The sequence below is a fragment of the Paramormyrops kingsleyae genome, chromosome 19, assembly GCF_048594095.1.
Source record: "Paramormyrops kingsleyae isolate MSU_618 chromosome 19, PKINGS_0.4, whole genome shotgun sequence".
NCBI lineage: Eukaryota > Metazoa > Chordata > Actinopteri > Osteoglossiformes > Mormyridae > Paramormyrops > Paramormyrops kingsleyae.
In genome coordinates this window covers 6086671-6108863 of record NC_132815.1, presented here as the reverse complement: position 1 = coordinate 6108863, position 22193 = coordinate 6086671, and the positions used below count along the sequence as shown (strand labels likewise).

Below are 22193 nucleotides of genomic sequence, written 5' to 3'. Positions count from 1 at the left end.
CTCAGGGGGAAAAAGGGCAAAAGAGCTTGGGATTTCATTCAAACTACAACCCTTGAATATATTCTGAAACAGCAATAGCTTATATTATTCAGCCAACAAAAAAAAAAAAAGAGCTTAATTTCCGCCCAGGAAGTATCTCTCTGTCTGTCAACCTGTCTTCTCTATTATCTGTAGGATTCAAAATGATTTATACATTGTGGAGCTCATCAATAACAACGCAGGGCGCTACATTAAAAACCCACATACAGTAGAGATGGAGAGACTTCAAAGTTCTGGAGGAGCACCGTGAAATACTTACTCTCTGCCTGTAGATGGAGCCACTGTGTTGTCCTTCTGACCTTGGAGTAACATCTCAGAGATTCTATATTGTGACTGCAGAAGCAGGAGGGAGTCCAGGCTGCAGATCATCATGCTCAATAACCTGGAGGTTAAACAGCATCAAGCAGGTGAAGCCGATCCAGCTCTAAGCATAACTGGCTCTATTTGTACAAATTAAACTATGCTATCAAGCAGTTTTTGAGTTAACATATCAATGTCCAAGGTCAGATTTATCTGCCTGTAAGACTTCTCATTTAGGCTCTCAAGAGGACGACACATACAGTGAAAATGTGTTATATAAATTCAGCAAGCAAATGAACTTAATAGCTAACAGCTGTGTTGCAAAACAGGTGCCTGAAAGAATTCCTTCGCTGTAGCTTTGGAAACATTTGGACTGGAGATAGCTTTGTGGCTACAAAGACAGAAGCAGGGCGCCAGAGCTGTGCCCAGTCATCCTTTCTTCACAGATAGTATGAAAGCTGTAATCATATGTCCTACTTTCCTGACTTACTTCCCAGTAAACGAAATGATTCTACAAAGGACTAAACTGAAAGTGCTCTACATAAAGAAAGCAATGTCGTAGCAGGAATGGGAAAATGGATTTCAGCGTTCAACAAATATACAGCGACAGGCAGAGCCGGGACAAAGCGACACGCTCGCCATGTACCTGCAGTGAGAACAAAATCTGACACGAAATGGACGGAGTCTCTGAGGATATCTACGGCCAGACACGCCTGTGAAGGAGGACGGCTCCTGTGCTTTTGCTGCTGCTAATCTCGCTGCCTTCCCCAATACACTGGTACTAACTACCACTCCGGTCAGCACTAGTAAACCTGGGAGTTTTTTATAGTGAATATGGCAAGATACTTTACTGAGGTGATGGTTTACAATGAAAAGCAAAGGGTCAAGCGTGTATTTAATCCTCAGGCTCAGCTAAAGTTCTGATTTGTGCTTCTCCGTCTGAGTAAAGTGAACTGCAGCATCAGCAGGAATAATAATAATAATAATAATAATAATAATAATAATAAACCCTCTCATATCTCTCATACTGCACAAGCCACTCTGTAAATTCCTGTTGTTTCTTAAAGAGGACAGTTAGCGCTTTAAGATACGTTACATGTTTGCAGATGTGACCTTGCCAACGCCAAATCAAAATTTTCTTCCTGCCAAATCAAAATTTTAAAATCAATGATTTTTTTTCTCCCCTGGATCTCAAGAGGCTGTTGCTGCTGCTAATAATACTAATAATTTAAAAATATTATTATTATTATTAATAATAATAGGGGTGGTACGGCAGTGTGGTGGTTTTGCACTGTTGCCTCACACCTCTGGGATCAGGGTTCGAGGGTTTGAGTCTCTGACCCGACACCACATGTGTGGCCTTTGCATTTTCTCCCTGAGTCTTTATGGCGCTTCCCCTTGGTTCCCCCCACAATCCAAACACAATCCTAAGGTGATTGGAGTTGCCAAATTGTCCCTAGGTGTGAATGGTGAGTTTTCCCTGCGGGGGGTTGGCGCCCCACCCTGGGTTATTCCCTGGCTTGCACCTGTAGGTTCCCGGATAGGCCCTGGGCCCCCAGACCCTGCGTAGCACAAGCAGCTATGGAAAATACATGGATAATAATAATAATAATAATAATAATAAAATCAAATCATAGTTTATTTATCAAATGCAAAGCAGTAGATGCAGGCATTGAAATGCGCTAGATCCCTATTGTACATAATAGTGATATGTAAAAAAAAAATAAATAAATGGTACAAAAATTGTGCAAATTGTCATACTAATAGGCTGATCGGCTATTGAGCTATTTATAATATGCAGCAATTTTTAATCACCAACGCCTGAGATACGGCAAAGACAAACCGCCCCAACAGGCCTGATTCATGTCACAGTTCCACTAGGTGACCAGGAGAGGGTGCTCTTATTTCCAAGCCTGTTATGGACACTCAGTTCGATAATGGCCCATCTTAATTGCACTGCACGAAACACACATGGCTTCCTCTGTCTCTCTCTCTGTCTCAGTTCTCCCGTCTCTCACAGAGAATCATTCCCAAAGCGCAGGCCTGCTGTTATTTCATTTATGTGAGCTGTGATATTAGTTCTGCATAACGACTCGTCTAAACCACGCTGTGCAGATTTGTAAACAGGGAGCACTGCTCTCCAAAACAAGCCTTCCTAATTGATCCATTTTGCATATTTCACTACACAGGCCCATCCGGGGGGACACCGCTTCTTCTCCTTAATCTGGAGGCCCGGCCCCCACTGACTTTACTGCTCGACTTCTAACTGGGGCAAAAATACCAAAGGATTAATTTTTATGTAAAAATGTACACCCTTTGCACAAACTGCATATTAATCATATAGTCATTTTTCTAACAAAGTCTTTTTATATGACTTAAAATTTTGCTTCTATGAAGAATATGCACACTAGGCTTATTTGTAAGTATCATCGTATTAAACATGCAAGCAGCTATTTGCTATTTCCCAGTAATGGTCTCACATCTGTGATTACTATGCTGAAATATATGGGCTGCACATAAATACCGTGATCCTTAAATCTCAGCTCGATTTACAACCAGTCAAGGTAAGAAAGGAGCAACAATTCATTATGAGAAAAAGAAGAAAAAAAACGTACAATCGCAGTAATTTATGCGCTTAGCACAGCGCCACTGGCCCCAGCTGATAGGCTCCCAGAATCCCCCTCTCATGTCACTCACCAAATAAAAACATCTGATTGGCTAATGATAAGATGGGTCCTGTTGTAAGAATTATGGCCTCTTTTATGACACTCCCATTTAAAAAAAAAAAAAAAAAAAAAAAAAATCATAGAACTCGACCCCAGCAGGATAAAAAAAGGGCCGAGACCAACTCCTTGAACCCTCCACCGCCTCTGGAGTGTTTTCTCTAGAGGACACCAGCCGAACATGAAACACACAGCTCACTGAATGATACCCTGGTCGGGGGGGTACACTCAATGCTGGGGAGCACAGAGCCAGGCCCAGCAGCCAGGGCTACTTCCATGTGAGAAGAAGAAATACAGCCCATGCAGCAGAATAATGGACTCTGAGAGGCTCCCTGAATTATTGATGGACTCCCCCGCTGAAGGCCAGCAGCCTGTTGGATGTGAAAGCTTCACAGGGCACTAAACGCGTCCGGAGCTGCACTCACACCTGCTGCCACGTCAGCTCCGCCTCCTCTTCTCCTCTGTGTGCTATTTCATCATGTCCACCCCCCCCACCCCCCCCCCACATGGCTCTCAATGCCGAACTCGTGTTAACCGACGCAGTGTTTCTCAGGCCTGCGACTGGGGCCATCTTTTTTTGGGGGGGGGGGGGCAGCACTCTATAGGAGTCCCTGAATACAGATAATAATCCCTACGCTAGGGAGACATTATATAGCTCCGCTGGGGAAATTCTACAGTGGCATTGCCCCCCCGGGTGGGGACTCACCTGTCATTCGGGGCACTTAAGGTTACATTTCATCAGGGGGGCCCCCTTTCCAGTGACGCCCCCTGCCTGAGATGGCATGTAGTGCGACGACGACGACGGGCGAGTTGGATGGGCGCTAGACACTGGTGTTATGGATACCTGGACACCAGCTTCACTGAACACCCCCCCACCCCCCCCCCCCCCACCGGCTATCAGGTAGCTGCAGAGTGACCGACACGGACCTGCAGCTTCTGCCGTGACGGCAGAGAAGGTCGTCACTACAGAGCCGAGCGCTGAGAGGGTGGGGACACTCCGTCATGCTCTGATGGACGGCTTCAAGGCGGGCAGCGCGAGAAGCGGCAGTGCTGTCCGAGGCTGGCCAGATTCCCGCGATGATGCCACAGGGCCGCCGCGGGCACCTGCCGTTAACCACGGGCTCAGTGTCTCACTACATACACGGCGTAACCAGGACCAAAGCCCACCGCCGATTATAGCCTTCTACAGTAATTAATATTTCAGAACCAGAACCTCAATTTCATGTCCATTAAAAGCAAAGAAAAACCAACAGTAATTGTTTTAAAGACAGTTTATACTACAAGGCCATTGTTTTTTATTAACTTTCACAAGGCTGTATAAAAACATTATATTATATTATTTTTACTATTGCTGCACTGCCAGTAACTGCAAAAATACGAAATAAAAAAAGAATACAGAAAATCAAGTACTTGCAGTTTTAAAATACTCAAACCTAAACCCTCTATCAAAGAAGCTTTTTTATATTTAGGGCTAATGGCACAACGTTCGGAGCCCAATGACAGGTATGGAAAACACAACCATCTTCATGAGCGAGTGCCCTGCAGCGTAATACAAAGGGCAGATCCCCCCCCCACACGTAACGGGTGGGTCACGCAATACCCCCCCCCCCCCCCCATTCTCCCAGGTATCCCTGTCATTCACCGGGAGGAGGGGAGGAATCGAAGTGATCTCACCTCAGACCGAAGGTGTGCGACTGCTCATAGTTGAAAAGCGAATGTATTTTGGCGTCTGAATTAATCATGATCAGCCTATCGATCAGATCCTGTGGACAAAAACAATACATAAAAATACGGATGAAGAAAACGTCGTATCGGCAAAGGGTGGAAAAAATTACAATATACAGATAGACCCAAGAAAGCAAAACGCCAACATTAACAAAACATGGGTTCGGTTTGGCCCATATTTACAGTGTAATTGCTGCCCTTTGCAGGGAGTCACTCTGATGAAGCAGAAGAGGCCTGAGACTTTAATTACAGTGATTTCACCGTGAACATGGGCGGGAACTGAGCAAATTAACACGCAAATTAACGAGATTCAATACAGCTGGTGGCAACTGCTGTGGGATTAGCAAAATGATTATTTCAAGGTAAAACTTTTCCATGGTTTAAAAGGAATGGAAGATCAAATTTTTTATCCTGACTATAAATTTCAGTAATATTAATAAATTACATTAATTTATTAAGCTTTAAAATAAAAGGACTAATTTGTAAACGGCAAAAGTTCTCCAGTGACATATATATGAATGTTAGATTCATTGTAGCGATTCCCCCATTTATTACTAAGGTATCATTTCACAGTTCATCTCACTTTCTCATGCCTCCGTTTGAAGTGTTTCATTAATGCAAATTACGCCATTATCTATATATAATACCTTTAACAAAAATGACAGTAATATCAAAATGGTTACTTAAATCAATTCACACTGCATAGCTGGGAGCACGCAGTCCTCCGAACGTTTGTTCGGGATTCACCAGTCTAAATATGCGCAGAAATGCAGAAATAAGCTTACTGTCAGTATGTCAATAAATACGGTCCGTCAAAGCTAGGAAGACCATGATAGAGAAAGTTGATATTAAAATTTTACAATAAAAACAAATAAAGCAGAATGGAAATGGAGGAATCACAATCTAACATGAAAAACTGTGCATGGACCCACAAAACCAGTGGTTGATGTTCGCCCTCTAATGGCAACCATTGAAACTGCAACCGAAGTGATGAAGTATTCTGTACTCCGTCTTATCTAACAATTATTTCACAAATATCATTGCGTTATAACACAAATAGCTATTAAAAAGGGAGGAAGCAGTGATAAGCATGTTATATAAGCATGCCGTAATCAGAGCCACGTGATAACTCAGGACTCACGATGATGGAGGTAGGCATTTCTCTGAGGGAGTATTCCGCTTTGTTGGGCAGCTGTTGTTGCCCCAGAAGCTCCCACACGGCGTAAGAGGAATACAGGAGATTCACCAAGGCCAGGAATGACTGCAGGTGAGACACAGGAGAGGTGGGGGGTGAGACAGAATGGTCTTCCCCTCCCTTACAGGCTGGGGGCGCCACATTCAGCTAAAGCGAAAGTGGACGAGAGTATAAGCATTTTAAGTTCAATAAGATAAATCACAGGTATAGCAGGTATGTAAAGACTGCCTCCAAACAGGATGCCCATTAATCGATTAAGGTAAACAATGGTATTTCAGGAGGCCAAGCTCACAGCACTAACGTATTAACCAGTCCCAATATGAAGGCACATGTCGTATTTATCAAATAAAGCCTTTCTGAAAATGTGCACTACACACACTGACAAAACAGGGGCTGTATATCAAATATGTACTGAATATTCACAAGGCTTCTTGAACTATTCTGTGTGAGAAATGCTCAAAACCTTCACTGTAACCTGGGGATGTGGAAATTTTTAGAATGATTTAAAAAAACAATCACACCTCCTTCTGAGAACTTCAAACTGCAGATACCTGCATTTCCCCCCATCAAGATGACCTTCTTTAATCCACTGATCCATCATCAGACTGCTATACAAGTTACCTAATTTCTGACACCAGTCCATTGAGCCTTTGCTTTTTTTGTTGAGTTATATCTCTCTGGCTATTTAGCAAACTGCAGAGACACTGGGGGAGGGGGGGGGGAAACTAAGGACTTCTGTAAGACGCTGGAAACGATGAACAATAACGACTTAATATTCCGTAAGCATAGGGCCAGCTTTCATCGGCAACGCAGACACGTTCCTCTGCAATTCTTATTCCGGAAAACACAAACCTGCAACTGATGTATGTCAGAGTCTTCCATAAAAAAAAAGAATCAGATGGAAATTCCTTCTCTTTCATCCGGAGCTCAGCTAATCTGCATTCTGTCCGCATCGGACGTCTGCCGCCCCCCCCCGACCAGTCCAACTGGGACCTCGGTCAAACGGCCAGCGCCTCATATCAGAGGCTGTGCTCCTGACTTCCCGAGAGACACATTAGCTATGCGGAGGCAGCTATAGGGTGGGATGAAGACCTCACGGCTGCTTCTTTGCTGGGGCTTGTTTGGCTGAACCGCTCCAGCTTGAGAGACAGAGGCACGGGGTCTCCCGAAAGCGGGAGGGGCTGCGGTACCTTCCGGCAGCTCCTGTCGATGGGGTCCATGGGCGTGGGCCTGGGCTGGACAACCCTCACATCCTCGGGTTCGCATTCTAGTGCCGACCAAAGGTCCACGACGATGGTCTGGACAAAACCTGCAACAGCACATGGTCCTCAAACCAGCCGGCTCTGAAACGGGGCCCCTTAAAGGCTACTTCTGATACGGAAGCACTAATTACCACAGACACAGTGCACAGCCAGACACCTGTTATCCACTCAAACTATTACACAGAGGTAGAAAGTTCAGGCCCAGAGAGTAAAAATCCACACCGAGATTTTGTTTCAACTGACCAGCAGAGTATAAAGAGCCACAGTCACAGAGTACTCAACTGATTGGTTGAAACAAAATCTTGGTCTGGATTTGTGCTTTCTGGACCTGAACTATCCACTATGCTATTACATTTCAATATGAATTCACTGCACAACGACAACGTTTAAGATTTTAAAGGATGCTGTTATGAAACGACGTGGATGCTGAGGTCCCAGAGTGGAGGAATCAGGCCAGTCGCTTCACCCGCTCTCGCGCTCGTACCCCACACACAGCGGCGGTTCCTCCGTGAGCCAATGCCCCAGTTCCTCCCTCCCATCTCCTGTGACAAGGCTCTGTTTGTGGTCACGCCCAAGCAAGTCACACAGCTACCTGCTTCACAGTTCCATCATAACCACTGTTAGGCCTGTATTTGTCATGTACCGTTTGGTACATCGTTTTCGGTTTGTAAGCACGAGGAAACTAATAAATGCATTTCTTCACACAGGTGGAACAAGGAGAGTTTCAACATTATACAGGGTCGGCAGCTCTCACCATCTCACACTCGTGCTTTCAGACTCTCATGCTCACGCAAGAAATCTTACAGCAAATCTATGCATAGAGCAGATGCTAATTGCAGCTGTGAGTTGGTTACGGTCGACGCTGGTTACAGTCAGTCATAAATCGGCAGTTTGGGAACATTTTGGTCTCCCAATAAATTACAGCAAAATAGCTGATAAGACCAGGAATGTCTGCCAGGTCTGTTATACCAAACTTGGATATATTGCTGGAAACACATGCAACTTGCTAACCCATTTGAGACGGCATCATCCGAGCATGTGTACGACCGGAGTGAGGCAGCGAGGCAGCGAGGCAGAAACAGCCTCTGCAAGTTCATCTCCCGGTGGCATTTAAGGCTCTTTAGCCAGGAAATTCAGAGCAGGCTAAAAAAATAACTACAGGCTACAGAGGTGTTTATCACTACAGACATGTGACCATACTTGGCAGTAGAGCACAAAGGTTTTTATATGTGATTTAGTTAGATTTTTTGTAGATATTTATTTTTACAATGTGCATATTAGGGTCTCTTAGATTTTGTTATTCAGACACGTCCCCAGACGGCCTTGCCTTATGTTTTACAGCTTCCTAGCTGTGTTTGCAATTTTAATAATAAATAATTTCAAAATAAATTGTTTTCCCCGCTGCACCAAGATTCCACCAAACCGTGAACCCAAAACCGAGACTGGCACCGATCTGTGACCTTCATGTGCCGTGATCAAACTGCCAAACCTCTCCGTCGTTATGACCGTCTGGCTAAGATGACAGGGAACAGGAGCATTATGGGATGTCTGGATTAAACAGTCTGTACCTGAGCTCTGCAGGGCTGCTACGCCGGGGGCAGTCGCTGCTACCTGAGTGACCATCACCCCATAACCAAACTTCTCACATCTGCTGACCTGAGGAGTGACCAGGCAGTAAATAAAGATCCTGTTATGATTTATAAGCACTAACATCAATATGGGGTACGACTAACTAGGAGATTGTTACTGATATTAACTGTCAAAACTTTCTCAGTCACTTTCATGTTAAAAGATAAATAAATCCAACATCATCCAGGAACTGCTCAATGCTGAAGCTATATGACTGTAAGAATGTACAGTGCCAGGGGTCATAACGACCTCGGCCACAAGGTGGCGTCTCGGTCACGATACCTGCAGCTTCTTCGTGAACCTGGTGAACATGTACGAGACGCATTCGTGGATGGCGCCGGTCTGCTGGAGGAGCAGAAAGCCCTTAGGGGTGGCGGCGAAGTTCAGCAGGCTGTCCAGCAGCGTCTCCTCCCAGGCCAGGCTGCAGGATCACGCACACGCACACGCACACACACGCACACGCACAGGCACACATTTATATGATTTGATACCCGATCGGATCGGATACCTCTGATCCATTTAAAGAAGGTGTGGTGCTTCATTGGACCTTGAGCGACCTCGAGACCTCTCCCAGGATTCGACCCAACAACCATCAGGTTAAGAGGCTGCCTATCAGGGCTGGCTCTGCCTTTTCAGGAGGCCGCCCTACCCTAAAAACTGGTAATCATTTCACTTCCTCCACAATTCTGGGTCCCTAAGCAACTGCCAATTCTGCCTATAGCTAGTCAGCCATTTGATGTACATGTTTTTTTTTATATTATTTTTGTGTAATTATTCTTATTTATAAATTATACATATGTGAATCTTATACACGCCAAGGAGAGTGATAGAGTGTCATATCACATGACTTGGCTGCCTGACATTAGAAATGGCCAGAGAATGAAGGAAAAGCAGCCAATGAGGGCTCAGCATATGTGGGAGCTCCTTCAGGACAGCTGGAATAGCATCCCAGGAGGCCGCCTCATGGAACTGGCATAGAGGGGACAGTAGGGTCAGTCAGGCCCTGGAGCAATTGGGGTTAAGGGCCTCACTCAAGGGCCCAATGGTGGGATCACTCTGCCAACCACGGGATTTGACCCAGCAACCTTGTGAGTCCCAACCCACAGAGCTGATGTCTTTATTCTAAAATGATGTAGAGAAATGATGGTAGAAATTTACCTTTTTATGTGGGTAGGTGTATATATATTTATTTATTGTTCATGTCTGGGTCCCTTTGGGCCAATTGGGTCCAGGCAGCCATCTTGTTTGCTGCCCATATCCACTGGTATAAATAATGGGCCTTTTCTCCAACAATAAGGTGGAGAGAGAGTGAGAAGCCGGGAAGGGGGGGTCTCACATGCTCTGGGCTTCCTGCGAGGACGGGTCCGGTGAGGCTCCGGGGACTGGGGTGGGAATCCTCTCAGCCAGCGAGCTCGCCTATGAGGGAAACGCGTGGCGTCGTGTCAGCGCAGCCGGCCTACGGATTTCGCACCTGAGGAATCATTCATCTGCTCCGCGGGGGGGGGGGGGGGGGGGGGCTTTGCAGGGCGCAATCAGATGCCAAGCCTGTATACAACTTTTATATCATTCTGTCTGCGGTCTGTGCTGAGAAAACAGCTTTCAGGTTTACAATTTTTCTAATTAAATTTGTATGGCTGCAGACAGACTGATGAGTCCTTGTCGTTAACCTTATCACTTTATTGCCAACAAGCCAGAAACACTTTACGGCTGTTTTGAACTTGTCAGCAAATACAGGAAACACTCCCCCACATAGCAAGCAACCAACTGTTAAAAAAAAACAAAAAACATTAAATAACAAAATGGAAAAAAAAAAAATGTGAAAATGAAAAAAACATCAACAGCTCACAAACTCAGGAGGTCCAACCAGAAACACTGTGTGTCTGTAGATCCTCAAGTGACATAAAACCCGACAAAGACCTCAGATATTTCATTCTGCAAATTGAAATTCCACCAGTACTAAACAGAAACAAATTACACCTCAAATAAATAAATAAATAAAGACCTTCTACGCCTTTTACGGAACATCCGCCTTCAGAGAGGAATCATTAAGTAGGTTTTTATGGTTAGATTTAATTGTTCTTGCTTCCAGGACAGAATGTGTCACAGAATATCTGTCACCGTTTAATGATTCTATTAAGTATTACAGAAATCTATGGCGAATCGTTTACGGGAGTCTTTAGGTTAATGAACAATTTGTTGCCGGGGCGAGGCTGTCCCAGAAGGACTTGGGACAGGGACGAGCCCGGATTTCGGAGGTTTTCCAGACCATGTCACAAAGACCCACGATAATCGAGGCTGCATTATGTACTGTAAGCAATGACTGATAAAGACAATGTTGATTTATGGGCTTATCCTCACACTCACCACTCCCCTTGTACTGAAATTCCTGGCTCTGATTTCCCGGTTGATATTTAACATTTTACAGTTAAAAAAACTTAACCTAAAAGGAAGACAGTTTCTCACCTTCAATGTTTAAAATCGTGAATATGTAAATATTGGAAGTTTGCTGAAGGTGAACGAAGACCAACAGTTACAGAGACGGTTTCAGACCCGCCATAGGCCAGGCTGTGGCGACACAGGCGGAGCCTGACACCTTCAGGGTTGTGGGTTCGAATCCCACCTCTAGCCGTGCATGTGGAATTTGAACGCTCCCCCTGGGAGTCCTGAGTGAGAGGCTAAGGACAAAGACCGGACTCCTTTGGTACCGTGTCTCTTCGGAGAGTCCTTGGGCACCGCTAATTTGACTTTGTGCAGAATGAGCGGTCGCTGAGGGAGTCGGCAATGAGACACATCGCCTGCATCGTGAGGGAGCGTCAGTTACGGCACTACGGCCATGTGGCGCGTTTCTCTGAGGGTGATCCGGCTCGCAGGATCCTCATCAGACCTGAGCGGCTGGACCAGGCCGAGGGGACACCGACATAACACCAGGCAGCAGCAGCGGCCATTTCTGGGGGGTGGGACTCGACCCCACGTCGGCCAACCTGGCCTGACCTATTTTTAAGATGCACATGTCCTATATTTACTTGCCCTGTAATACCTGTAAACTGTATGCAAATTTAGCAAAAGTTCTGCACCCAAACTCAGACAGACCCCCCCCCCCCCCCCCATGCTAAGGCAAATGTCCCCACCTTTCTCCAGGCCTGGGCGATGCAGTCGTGCAGGCCGTAGTCCCGCAGCGCGTGCAGCCCCTCGCACGTGTTGTACATCTGCCGGCACGTGAAGACGAAGGCGCCGGCCACGTGCGCCACCCCCGGCCCACACTCGCACGCCAGCAGCCGCTGCGTGAACCGCACGATGACATCAGCGGCCGACGTGCTGCGGGACGGTGCGGGTGCTTCGTTTACATGGATGGGAGGGGGGGGGGGGGGGGGGGGTAGGGCACTCGAGGTCACAGCGAGCGACGGCCACTTTCCTCTTACCTCTCGCCATCAGCGGAGACCAGACCTCTGTCGTACAGGAAGAGGGACAGGCCACGTTCTGTGGCGGCCATGCGAGCCAAGATGTCGGCTACGTTCACCAGTGCGGCTTCCTGAGGGCCGACAGTAACCTGCCGCAAAGCACACAAACACAGGCGGTTCTAGACCCAAATTAGGGGACATTCAGTCCCGTCCGAGACTCAAATCCAGGATTCGCCCCTGGACAGTGGTGAACTTTAGCAGAGCATTGAGCTACATTTTCTGACATCCCCTTGACTGAAAAAGTGAGTTTCAGGCTCAATTCACCTGCATAGAATATAATTAAGGGGGAAAATATTTCAGAAGTGAGTGTAATGGGTTGGGTTTGTATCCAAATAGCCTAAAACCGGGGAATAAATGGGGTTATTATCGGGGAATAATTGCCACCTGCGTCCCTCTCAAGGAGGCGACCACGGGAGAGAGCAGCGTCTCTACGATGACCCCGCAGTGAAGGCACTCGTCAGCGCAATCCGTGCGGTCGCCGAGGGTCCGGAGCAGCTCCATCAGCAGGCTGCTGGGTGACAGAGCGTCTGGAAGACACAACGGACGCCCAGGGCTTCATTCCTCTGAAGTATGAATAACTAACAAGCAGTAATCAGGAGTAGGGTTGCAAAGGGCTGGAAAATTTCTGGAAATTTTCCTGAAACTTTCCGTTCCATGGGAAGTTAAGCTGGGGAATTTTGGAAATATTCCACATTAGAAACTTTCCATGGGAATTAACGGGAAAGTATGGGAATTAACAAGAATATTCCTAGAATTTTGCAACCCTAATCAGGAGTCATAATGATGTCACAGGTCATTATGATGTCATCATCCTCTGAACTAAGAGGATCTGACGAGCAGTAACCAGGAGTCATTATGATGTCACAAGTCAGGAAGTCCAGCAGACGGTCACAGAGTGCAAGCGATCGCTTTATTATGGGAGGGGCTCCCAAATCAGCAAAGTGTGATGGAGTCAGGAGGCATCTTTTATGGCCAAATGTACGATATCAAAGTCTGAAAAAACAACGACATGCGAGACAGCATGATCACACCCAAGTATCGGGGCGTGCTGAGTATGAAAACTGACTCTGTACTTGGCTGCATCCAGTGAAAAATTCCACGCACCACAGATAACTAGTTGTTAATATTAACACTTCGGCTGTAACATGAATTTTTTCATTGGAAATTTGAGCCCAAAGCTTCTTTTTTTTTTTAATCGGTAAATCTGCAGCGGTGCTCTGACACCCGCTTTTGTGACTTTCCACCTGCCCTTCGTATCATTAGGTGCCTTCAGAGGCAGAATAAGGCGTTTATTCACCACGGACCCCAGTCTCCATAAATACCGCAGTAACTGCCCTCGCAGCTCGAACCTAACTTGGGCTTCCACTTGAACGCCGGCCTTTTGGGAGAGTTTGCCTTGTAGACGGCGCGGTGCCATTGTCTTATCGACCACCCGCTGGTCCCGAGAAATGGCAAGAACTAAACAACCATAAATCAGTATTCTTACAGACTTGCAGTTACACTCAAATCTGACTGAGCCATCTGAGATTAATTATTACTGACAAAGAAAAGGATGAATCAGGCTTAACGCCCATCTGCAGGTCGATGGTTATTCAGTGGGTTCCATATTGCTACATAACAGACACCGAAGTTTCAATTAATGATTGGTTTCTTTTATACAGTACAGAAGTTCACATATATGTGTGGGTGTTAATAACCAACTGTCATCAAACAGGCCTGTTCTCTGACAAGGCAGAGAATCCCTGCCTTCTGACTGAGAGGTAAAACTGCTCAGTTGTTGAAATGCCCGTCAACGGCTCTGAAGACAAGGACTAATCACCATCTGAACAGCTTCTTCCCCAGGCCATCGTCCTCCTAAACAAGGACCCACCAGGAGCACACTGGAGCTCAGGGGACGTTCATATTTATTCATATTTCATGCCCCAAAACTGTACTCTAATTAGGGGAGTTTCACCATTATTTATATGTCTACATGTTTATTTTTTTGCACATTTCATTTCTACTTTTATTTCCGTTTTTTATTCTACTTATTGTCTTTTGTATTTCTGTCCCGATTGTATGTTTAATTGTATAACCCGTGAACCAAAAGAGATACCTTGTTGTTTTTGTACCTGGCGAATAAAAAGAGAAACCTTAGACCGAAATACATGCCGGGGACTCAACGTGAAGCAGACCTGCGTGGGAAAGGGCACCGAGCTGCGGTTTGGGGTCCAGGTACATCGTTCGGATCAGTATCACAATCAAGTCCATCAGGGACAGCGGTTCTGCGGAGGGTAAAAGGCCACAGAGTAAATCAGGAGATTAAATCCAGAGATTAACTCATCCTTAATGAATATCTTCGGGATTTCAGTATTCAGTACAGTATTGCAGTATCCAGCTCAGAACTAACACAGGGAATCGGTGATGGGTTGTGAAATCACTACGGGTTTCTCACCTTTCCGTTTCTTTACCTTGATGGGGAAGAGTCTCCTCCCGTGGGCGTACATCAGCAGGCACCCCAGGACACTGAGCGAGTGGGCGAAGTGGGCGTACCCCAGCTCCCGGCCCGTGTACAGCATCCTCTGGGCTGCACCTGCAAGGTCGTGCATCCTTACCAGAGTGACGTCTGCAGTCGTCTGCACACAGGGGCTTATAGCAACACCGGTTATCTATGCATGTTCCAAACGCTTGGTGGGGGGGAAGTGCATGTAGTGATTTGTCCCGTATTTTCATACACATTTTGTACATAATTTTACGATCACATGTATGGGATACCTGTTTGGCCAATTCAGTTGTGGGGGACACTGCAAATTTTACCCCCGTAGACTCAGGTAGGGGGGCGTTGACATCCTGTTTTTCTTCATTTTGAAAGCGACAACCCTAGAACCCTGGTACTAGATTTTAGCTGCCTAAGGGTCAAATCCTAGAACAGGGGGTCTCAAAGTCCAGACCATGGTCTGGATGCGGACCAAACTGCAACTTAATTTGGACTTAGCTGATAATGCACCTTATGAATCTATATGGTAAATGTAAAAAGGCTTAATGTGGTTTTAAGTACAATGACAGAGTGTTTAAACGATCAGAGAGCATTAAAAAGATCCCATGTCTGTTATATATTGATGTCTGTAAGTTATTGTTAATTCATTAAAAGTTCAGGAAATGCTGATTTGCTTTTGAAAATTGTTCCAAACCTCTGACTTTGAACATAAATCTGATGTGGGTTTGAACAAAAAGTTTGACAACCCCTGTCCTAGAATCACGCCTACGGTAGAGGGACATGGATTTGACTGGAGCCTTTTCCACTTTAAGATGAGGGCAGCAGGTAACCGGATGGGCCGCCAAACACAAACATTCATGGAGGTGATTGGTGTAGGCATGTACCCACAAAGCTGGAATCGAACCCAAAACCCCAGGCAGCGCGTCACACGCCAAAAGCTCCAAACCACCCGGCTGTTTAGACACGGCTAAGCTTGCAAGCTGTGCAACAACAGGCCAGCCTGCGGCTTCGGTTTGGAAACCCACCCGGGGGGAAGAACCCTTTATATGAAACAGAAGGGCTGAGCAGTACCTCTGTGGACCAGGCACATGAGGCGGAAGGTTAGCAAAACCTGTACTGCCGTTATCCCAAGTAGCCTAAGCTTTGCAGGGCACGGAAAGATGTCTTTAAAAAGGGATTTTTCAAGGGATACTAGAGAAGTATTTGTTCATTACTTGTTTTAGCAACAAGAGAATCTTAGAAAGTCCAAACAGGAATATTATCAATGAGACAATTTCACGTCATATAAATACCTGGAGTACCGTACGTCCATGTTTCTGAGTGTTAAGCAGACAGAGGTAACAGAAATGGCTCACGGGAGCTGGTGGGGGTAACGAGGACGGCCCCCCCTGCTCTGCTCTCTCCAGCTGCCATGGGAGGAGTCCTGGGTTAAATAAACCCATGCGGCCACATCAGTTACGAGAGAGACCCATCCCCAAGCTGCGCACACGTGCCCGACTGCACAGCTGCTCGCAAGATGGTGCAGACGGATCAGCCCTGAACCCTCCGACAGCCCCCATGAGGACGGGCTGCAGCGACAGACCAGGGGACAAACACAAGCTAACTGGGATAGACGCACCCCAAAGGAAGCATGTGGGACTCCAGGGAACACAATAAGACAACTGGTTTGGATACGGGGTGGGAACCAGCATGGGACAATGTGCAAAGGCTACAGACAAAGTGCGGGATTCGAACCCACATCCCTGGAAGTGCGTGGAGAGGGAACCAGCGTGGGACCACGTGCAAAGGCTACAGACAAAGTGCGGGATTCGAACCCACATCCCTGGAAGTGCGTGGAGTGGGAACCAGCATGGGACCATGTGCAAAGGCTACAGACAAAGTGCGGGATTAGAACCCACATCCCTGGAAGTGCGTGGAGAGGGAACCAGCATGGGACCATGTGCAAAGGCTACAGACAAAGTGCGGGATTAGAACCCACATCCCTGGAAGTGCGTGGAGAGGGAACCAGCATGGGACCACGTGCAAAGGCTACAGACAAAGTGCGGGATTCGAACCCACATCCCTGGAAGTGCGTGGAGTGGGAACCAGCATGGGTCCACGTGCAAAGGCTACAAAGTACGGGATTCGAACCCACATCCCTGGAAGTGCGTGGAGTGGGAACCAGCATGGGTCCACGTGCAAAGGCTACAAAGTACGGGATTCGAACCCACATCCCTGGAAGTGCGTGGAGTGGGAACCAGCATGGGTCCACGTGCAAAGGCTACAAAGTACGGGATTCGAACCCACATCCCTGGAAGTGCGTGGCCAAAGTGACACCCACTAAGCCACTGTGCCGCCCCATCACTGCTGAACGGAAAACAGAAACTCATTTTTCAAAGAAAGCCCTGAAAACATGAACCACAAACCCCCAAGTACAAGTACTAGCAGGGGAATTTAGTGAAACCTGACCAAAATGACACTTTGGGCCCCATTGTTGTCCCTGGGGGGGTCTTGGTAAATTTTGACAACCAGGACCCCTCTTGCCCAGGGCCCAGGTGCCCCCACTCGTGAATAGTTTTTTTTTACCATCTACCTGATTAGCTTTTAATGAAGACTGATACGCTTCCGAAGGGCCCCAGAATCCGAGGCCCGTCGATTAACCAGACAGTTATCATCTTAGATCTTATTTTATTTTATCTCCTTCTTATTCTACCAACATTCACTGCCTACACTTTCCCTAAAAAAGGGCAGGGAAAGGCCTGAATGCAAGCAATCTGGAGTCGAGAGAGAAGCTATTATCCGGAAAGTATGAAGGGCCCAAACCTCTCTTAACAGGGCTTATCAAAACAAATAATAATCTAACAACAGACCCAAGGTGCTGCATGGACCAAATAATGTGTCTTTGCTTTTAACACCTCGGTGCAAATGTCTAGGGCAGAAGGCCAGAATACAGATATCTGCTCTGGGTGACATGGTCTGTATTGAAAAATGACTCGCAACACGTCAGCAATGGTGGCTGGGCAATTTTCTGATAAAGGGAAACACTGTAATTTGGTTATAAAACTGAAACCACTTAAAAATACATTTTTAAAGACGGCATTCTGATTAATGCATATTGAAGCGAACCCATTTTCAAAAATGGTGGCTAATATAAAAATGTGCAAATTGAGAGTACACTAACACAGAGGTACTTCATTAGAGTGCAGGGGGGGGGGGGGGGGGGGGCACTCACCAATCTGCTGCTGTCCCATCACGTGCGCCATGTCCGCCACCTGATCCCCGATGGCCGATCGGGACTCGTGGAAATGGACACACTGCTGGACGGCTCCTCCGATCTGCAGCGGAGTCACAGCAGGGAAATTATGAACAAATATGCATCGTGTAGCATGTGAAATAATTCTACAAAACAGTGGATAGGTAATTGATTAAATCAGTGTTTCTCAATCCAGTCCTCGGGGACCCCGGTCCACACTTTCGCTCTCTCCCAATTCCCGAGACATGGACCGTCTGAGACTCCCCGAGGACTGGTTGGAGGAACACTGGATTAAATCACACGCATGCATAAATGAAAATTCCATGCTATAGCTGTGCACCAACTGGGACAGGGAGATATTCTGACACCCCCCCCCCCCCCCCCAAAAAAAAAAAAAAAAAAAACCCTGCCTACATGAAAACATCTTGCTTAAGTACAGAACCTCGCGCTGGATTAAAGCACAATAAGCAATGATTTACTTGTCACTCATCTTCTAGTTACTGCCTGACTACTCATGACACATAACTTCAATCAGTACCTAAGAGGTCTCCGGTTATTCCCTTAAATGTAATCTCACCAGTCCATCCCAGAAACCATCAAAGTGCCCTTTGTTCTGACAGACCCTGTCATGTGACGCACTCACCAGTGACCTGTACTTCCTTTCCAGGAGCCTCAACACCACGGTCCTGCTATAGTAGCCATGCTGGAAACCACAAAAGCTGATTATTTTTAAGATGCAGTTAAAAAAACATCCATCCATCCATCCGTCCATCCATCGCCAATAGGCCTGCCGGAATGGGCACCGCCCTGTAATGCTCACCATCCACTTTCTGAACCATGTGGCTCTGATGTCCAGCAAGGCGATCAAGTGGCCAGGTTCCAGAAACTTCTCTGTGCACTGCGGGCCTGAACTGTACTCAAACTGTACGGCCAGGAGCGACAGAGTGCTCTCTATAATCTCCTCCATGTACCTGGGAATACCCGAAAGAATCCCAGTCAGGGAGAGCGACCCCCGACGTGGGACCCAGTACTCCGCGGATAAGATACAATTCCATCGTGAATAAAGATACTTCACTTCTCTGGGTGGCGTATCCAAAAAGCCGGCACTTCCTTTTGGAAATCGTTGAGTAATCTCATCTGGGGGGAGGGGGGAGGCATTCTTAACAAAGCACATAGGTCACCAACAGTATTTCATCTAACAAGGTAGTATGACACACCTGTTTGAGAAGACGTGAGATTTCGGGCTTATTAATGTCAAACACAGCCGATCCTGAAGGGAGGCTCAGCTTCTGCACCAGGAAGTCAGACTCCAGACTTTTAGCTATGTGTAAAAAAAAAGAGGTTGGAGATGTGAGCTTAATCAGCTATATGCACTAAGACACAGCCCACCGTAATCCTGCAGTGCGGCGATTCGCAGCTTATTGGCTAGTCTCTGCAGCTTGAAATCGATGTCAGTATTGACAAGAAAACACACAAATTTGCTAAAAATGTGCATATACTGTACGTGAACAGAGTATTACACGCAACTGCCAATGCACTTCATTACAGTAGTGAGCAAACACATCACTTTATTACAGTAGTGAGCAAACACATCACTTTATTCCCATGAATACAACTAAAACTGAGGAAACTGAAAAAGAAAACACAAGACTTTACCCAGACTAGTATAAATCTCTCTGGTTATGTTCAATGGGGAAGATGAAAAGGTTTTCGCAAAGAACCTCAGGACTTTTTCCTAAGGAGAAGAAAATAAAACGAGAAGTTAGAGGTTTGGTGAACTTTACAAAAAAACAAAGCGCACATCCTCATAAAGTTACTCGGAAACAAAGCCAGCTAGGTGGAATGGCCAGGGGCCTGTATCACAAAGTCTGATTTCTTACTTAACTGGATAACTTGTCAGATTTAAGGTAGTGTTTAAATGGACTTTATCCTCGTCCACTTACATTTAGCCCAGACTACCTTAAATCCGCCTCCGTGATACAGCTCCCTGGTTATAAGCGAGGTGTAAATCGCCCTGCCCATCGGGGAGCACTAGGGGGCACTGCTGAGACTCCCGCAGACCCTACAGCCACCCCCAGCGGGTCACTGGAGTCCTGTCAGCGAGGCCAGGGCCCGGCTTACGCTGAGCTCTGGGTCCGGGTCGGCCAAGGCTGCGGAGAGGCTCCTGCGCAGGCTGCTCCAGCTCTCACAGGCCAGCACGTCGGAGGGGGGGGCGGCGCAGAGCGCTTGCAGGGCCTCCCGGCGCACCTGTCGATGCAGGACATGCTTACGCTCACGCGCACGTTGCCGTGGGACCAGCCCGACCGGAGTGGCCCTGCTTCCTGTACCTCTTTGGGTTGGGCCTGGTCCAGTTTCCCAGCGACGGCCTGCAGCTGCTCCTGCTTCATGAACCCGTAGCTCTGTGCAAAAAAAAAATAAAAAATGCTCTTCGCCTCCTTTTGAACCATAACTTTCTGCGGCTGTCATACCACTCAATGCATCAATTGACAGATTTAACTGTTCCACAAAAAAAAAATTAAAACACACAAGGCAGAACTTTAGGAGAGTAAAAATGATCAATAATGACAGATTTATAATGTATGAAGAGAGCAGATGTTATTATTAAAGAGGTGGATTTGTGACTGAAATTGTGCCAAATTTCTAGTGAAGACCACAAACCTGTATGAATATAGTGAAAATAAAAGAGAAAGCATGTGTAAACCTGCAAGCGGATTTGGATGAAAGTAGAAAAAAGAAACTAAAAAGTATATGCAGAACAATAGAAATAGTCTTGCTGTGCACAATGAATACAAAGTGAACAGCCCAGAGTGACTCAGACTCCATCCATCCATCCATCCATCAGGGCTGTGGGGCATGGAGGAGGGTTCATTTTGCTGAGGATGTGCATAAGCCCAGTAACCGACATGCAAACCAATACGAGCACTAACTGAGCACAATTCCAGAAGTGTGACATCACAGCATCACTCCCACAGGTTCACTGCCCCCCCAACACACACACACACACACACACACACACACTTCCCTTAAAATAAATGAATCCCTCCATCACCTTTTATAGACCTTTTGCAATAAGCAGGAAATACAAAACAAAACAAGCTAGGGCAAAATGCTTAAACTTTACACCCTTATTCGTCTCTCTTCACTGACTCCCTACAGGCAGGTGAATCGAGTTCTAGTCCTTAATCCCGGCTTTTTGAGTCACTGGTGGAGAACATCCACATCCAGCAACTCGCTCATGAAGAACTACATCCCATCTTACAACCCTTCGATCGCCAAGGTGATGACAGCTGAAGATCCCTCCTCCACATGAAAACAACTTTAATTAAAGACGTTTCCTGTTTCTGATTCCGTGACGGATGACTGAGCTACCCACGATAAAAGTCCCTGTCAACCTCCAAGAAACATCTGAACATGTTTAAGCATCTTAACATCGTTTCCAAGAACATCTAAACTAGTTCATCCAACTACTGACCTGCTCTGTCCTGCATGGTTTTATATTCAAAATAGCAGCTTTGAATTAATCAAACGATGATCCCATACTGGATAAGCAGCTGGACAGTGGATGTATGGACGTTCTCCTGACTGCATACCTGACTGAATGAGGAGTCACTATCAGAGCAGTTGTCCATGTAGTGGCCATCTAACTGCTCACGGTGGCTCCTCCTGTGCATCTCTTCCTTCTTCAGCTGATCCTCCTCAAACTTATTGATTAGTGACTCCACCACCACCATCATAGTGTTCTTCAGTGTCTGCATCATGTGTTTATATCTGAGGGAGAAACAAGTCAAACATTAAGCCGCAAAATACTATTCAATAATACGACCTAAGTCTTCAACCTTATATCACATCACAATGAGAACTTAGATTCATGTGGACCCAGGACAAACGCAGTTCATTTACATATCTGAGGGTGAGACCACTTACTCGGCCGATTCCCGAGCCCTCCTCGTGACGTCATGCACCTGCGTGTCCTGACCACATGCGATCGCCTGTCCCTCCATCCGTGCGCATCCCTCCATTTCTTCCTCGATGACCCTCCCCAGGGCGCCCTCGATATACCGCCGCAGGTACTTGACCAGCTCATAACTGCCCAGAGACACATCGGTCAGTCGGATGCACAGACACGTTTCCCAGCTCAGACAGAGAAGCGGGGA

The 22193-nt window shown here is 46.6% G+C and overlaps 1 protein-coding gene across 6 annotated transcripts in view; it reads right to left on the bottom strand.

Annotated features, from left to right (window-relative positions):
* The window catches only part of tbc1d32 (TBC1 domain family, member 32), a 39455-nt gene that overhangs the window by 17096 nt on the left and 166 nt on the right, over positions 1–22193 (bottom strand). For all 6 annotated transcript variants that reach the window (XR_002836357.2, XR_002836358.2, XM_023797193.2 and 3 more), the window contains exons 2-23: positions 21964–22125; positions 21630–21807; positions 20367–20438; positions 20161–20286; positions 19696–19774; positions 19257–19360; positions 19115–19176; positions 18860–19010; positions 18683–18742; positions 18019–18121; positions 14766–14903; positions 14506–14595; positions 12716–12858; positions 12293–12420; positions 12002–12188; positions 10210–10289; positions 9156–9294; positions 8813–8900; positions 7173–7291; positions 5929–6048; positions 4737–4825; positions 299–421 (exon numbers count right to left, since the gene is read on the bottom strand). Coding sequence is in view for 4 of the 6 variants with exons in the window: in XM_023797193.2 (XP_023652961.2) it covers positions 299–421; positions 4737–4825; positions 5929–6048; positions 7173–7291; positions 8813–8900; positions 9156–9294; positions 10210–10289; positions 12002–12188; positions 12293–12420; positions 12716–12858; positions 14506–14595; positions 14766–14903; positions 18019–18121; positions 18683–18742; positions 18860–19010; positions 19115–19176; positions 19257–19360; positions 19696–19774; positions 20161–20286; positions 20367–20438; positions 21630–21807; positions 21964–22125 (2541 nt within the window). In the remaining 2 variants the exon portion in view is untranslated. The remainder of the gene's footprint in view (positions 1–298; positions 422–4736; positions 4826–5928; positions 6049–7172; positions 7292–8812; positions 8901–9155; positions 9295–10209; positions 10290–12001; positions 12189–12292; positions 12421–12715; positions 12859–14505; positions 14596–14765; positions 14904–18018; positions 18122–18682; positions 18743–18859; positions 19011–19114; positions 19177–19256; positions 19361–19695; positions 19775–20160; positions 20287–20366; positions 20439–21629; positions 21808–21963; positions 22126–22193) is intronic.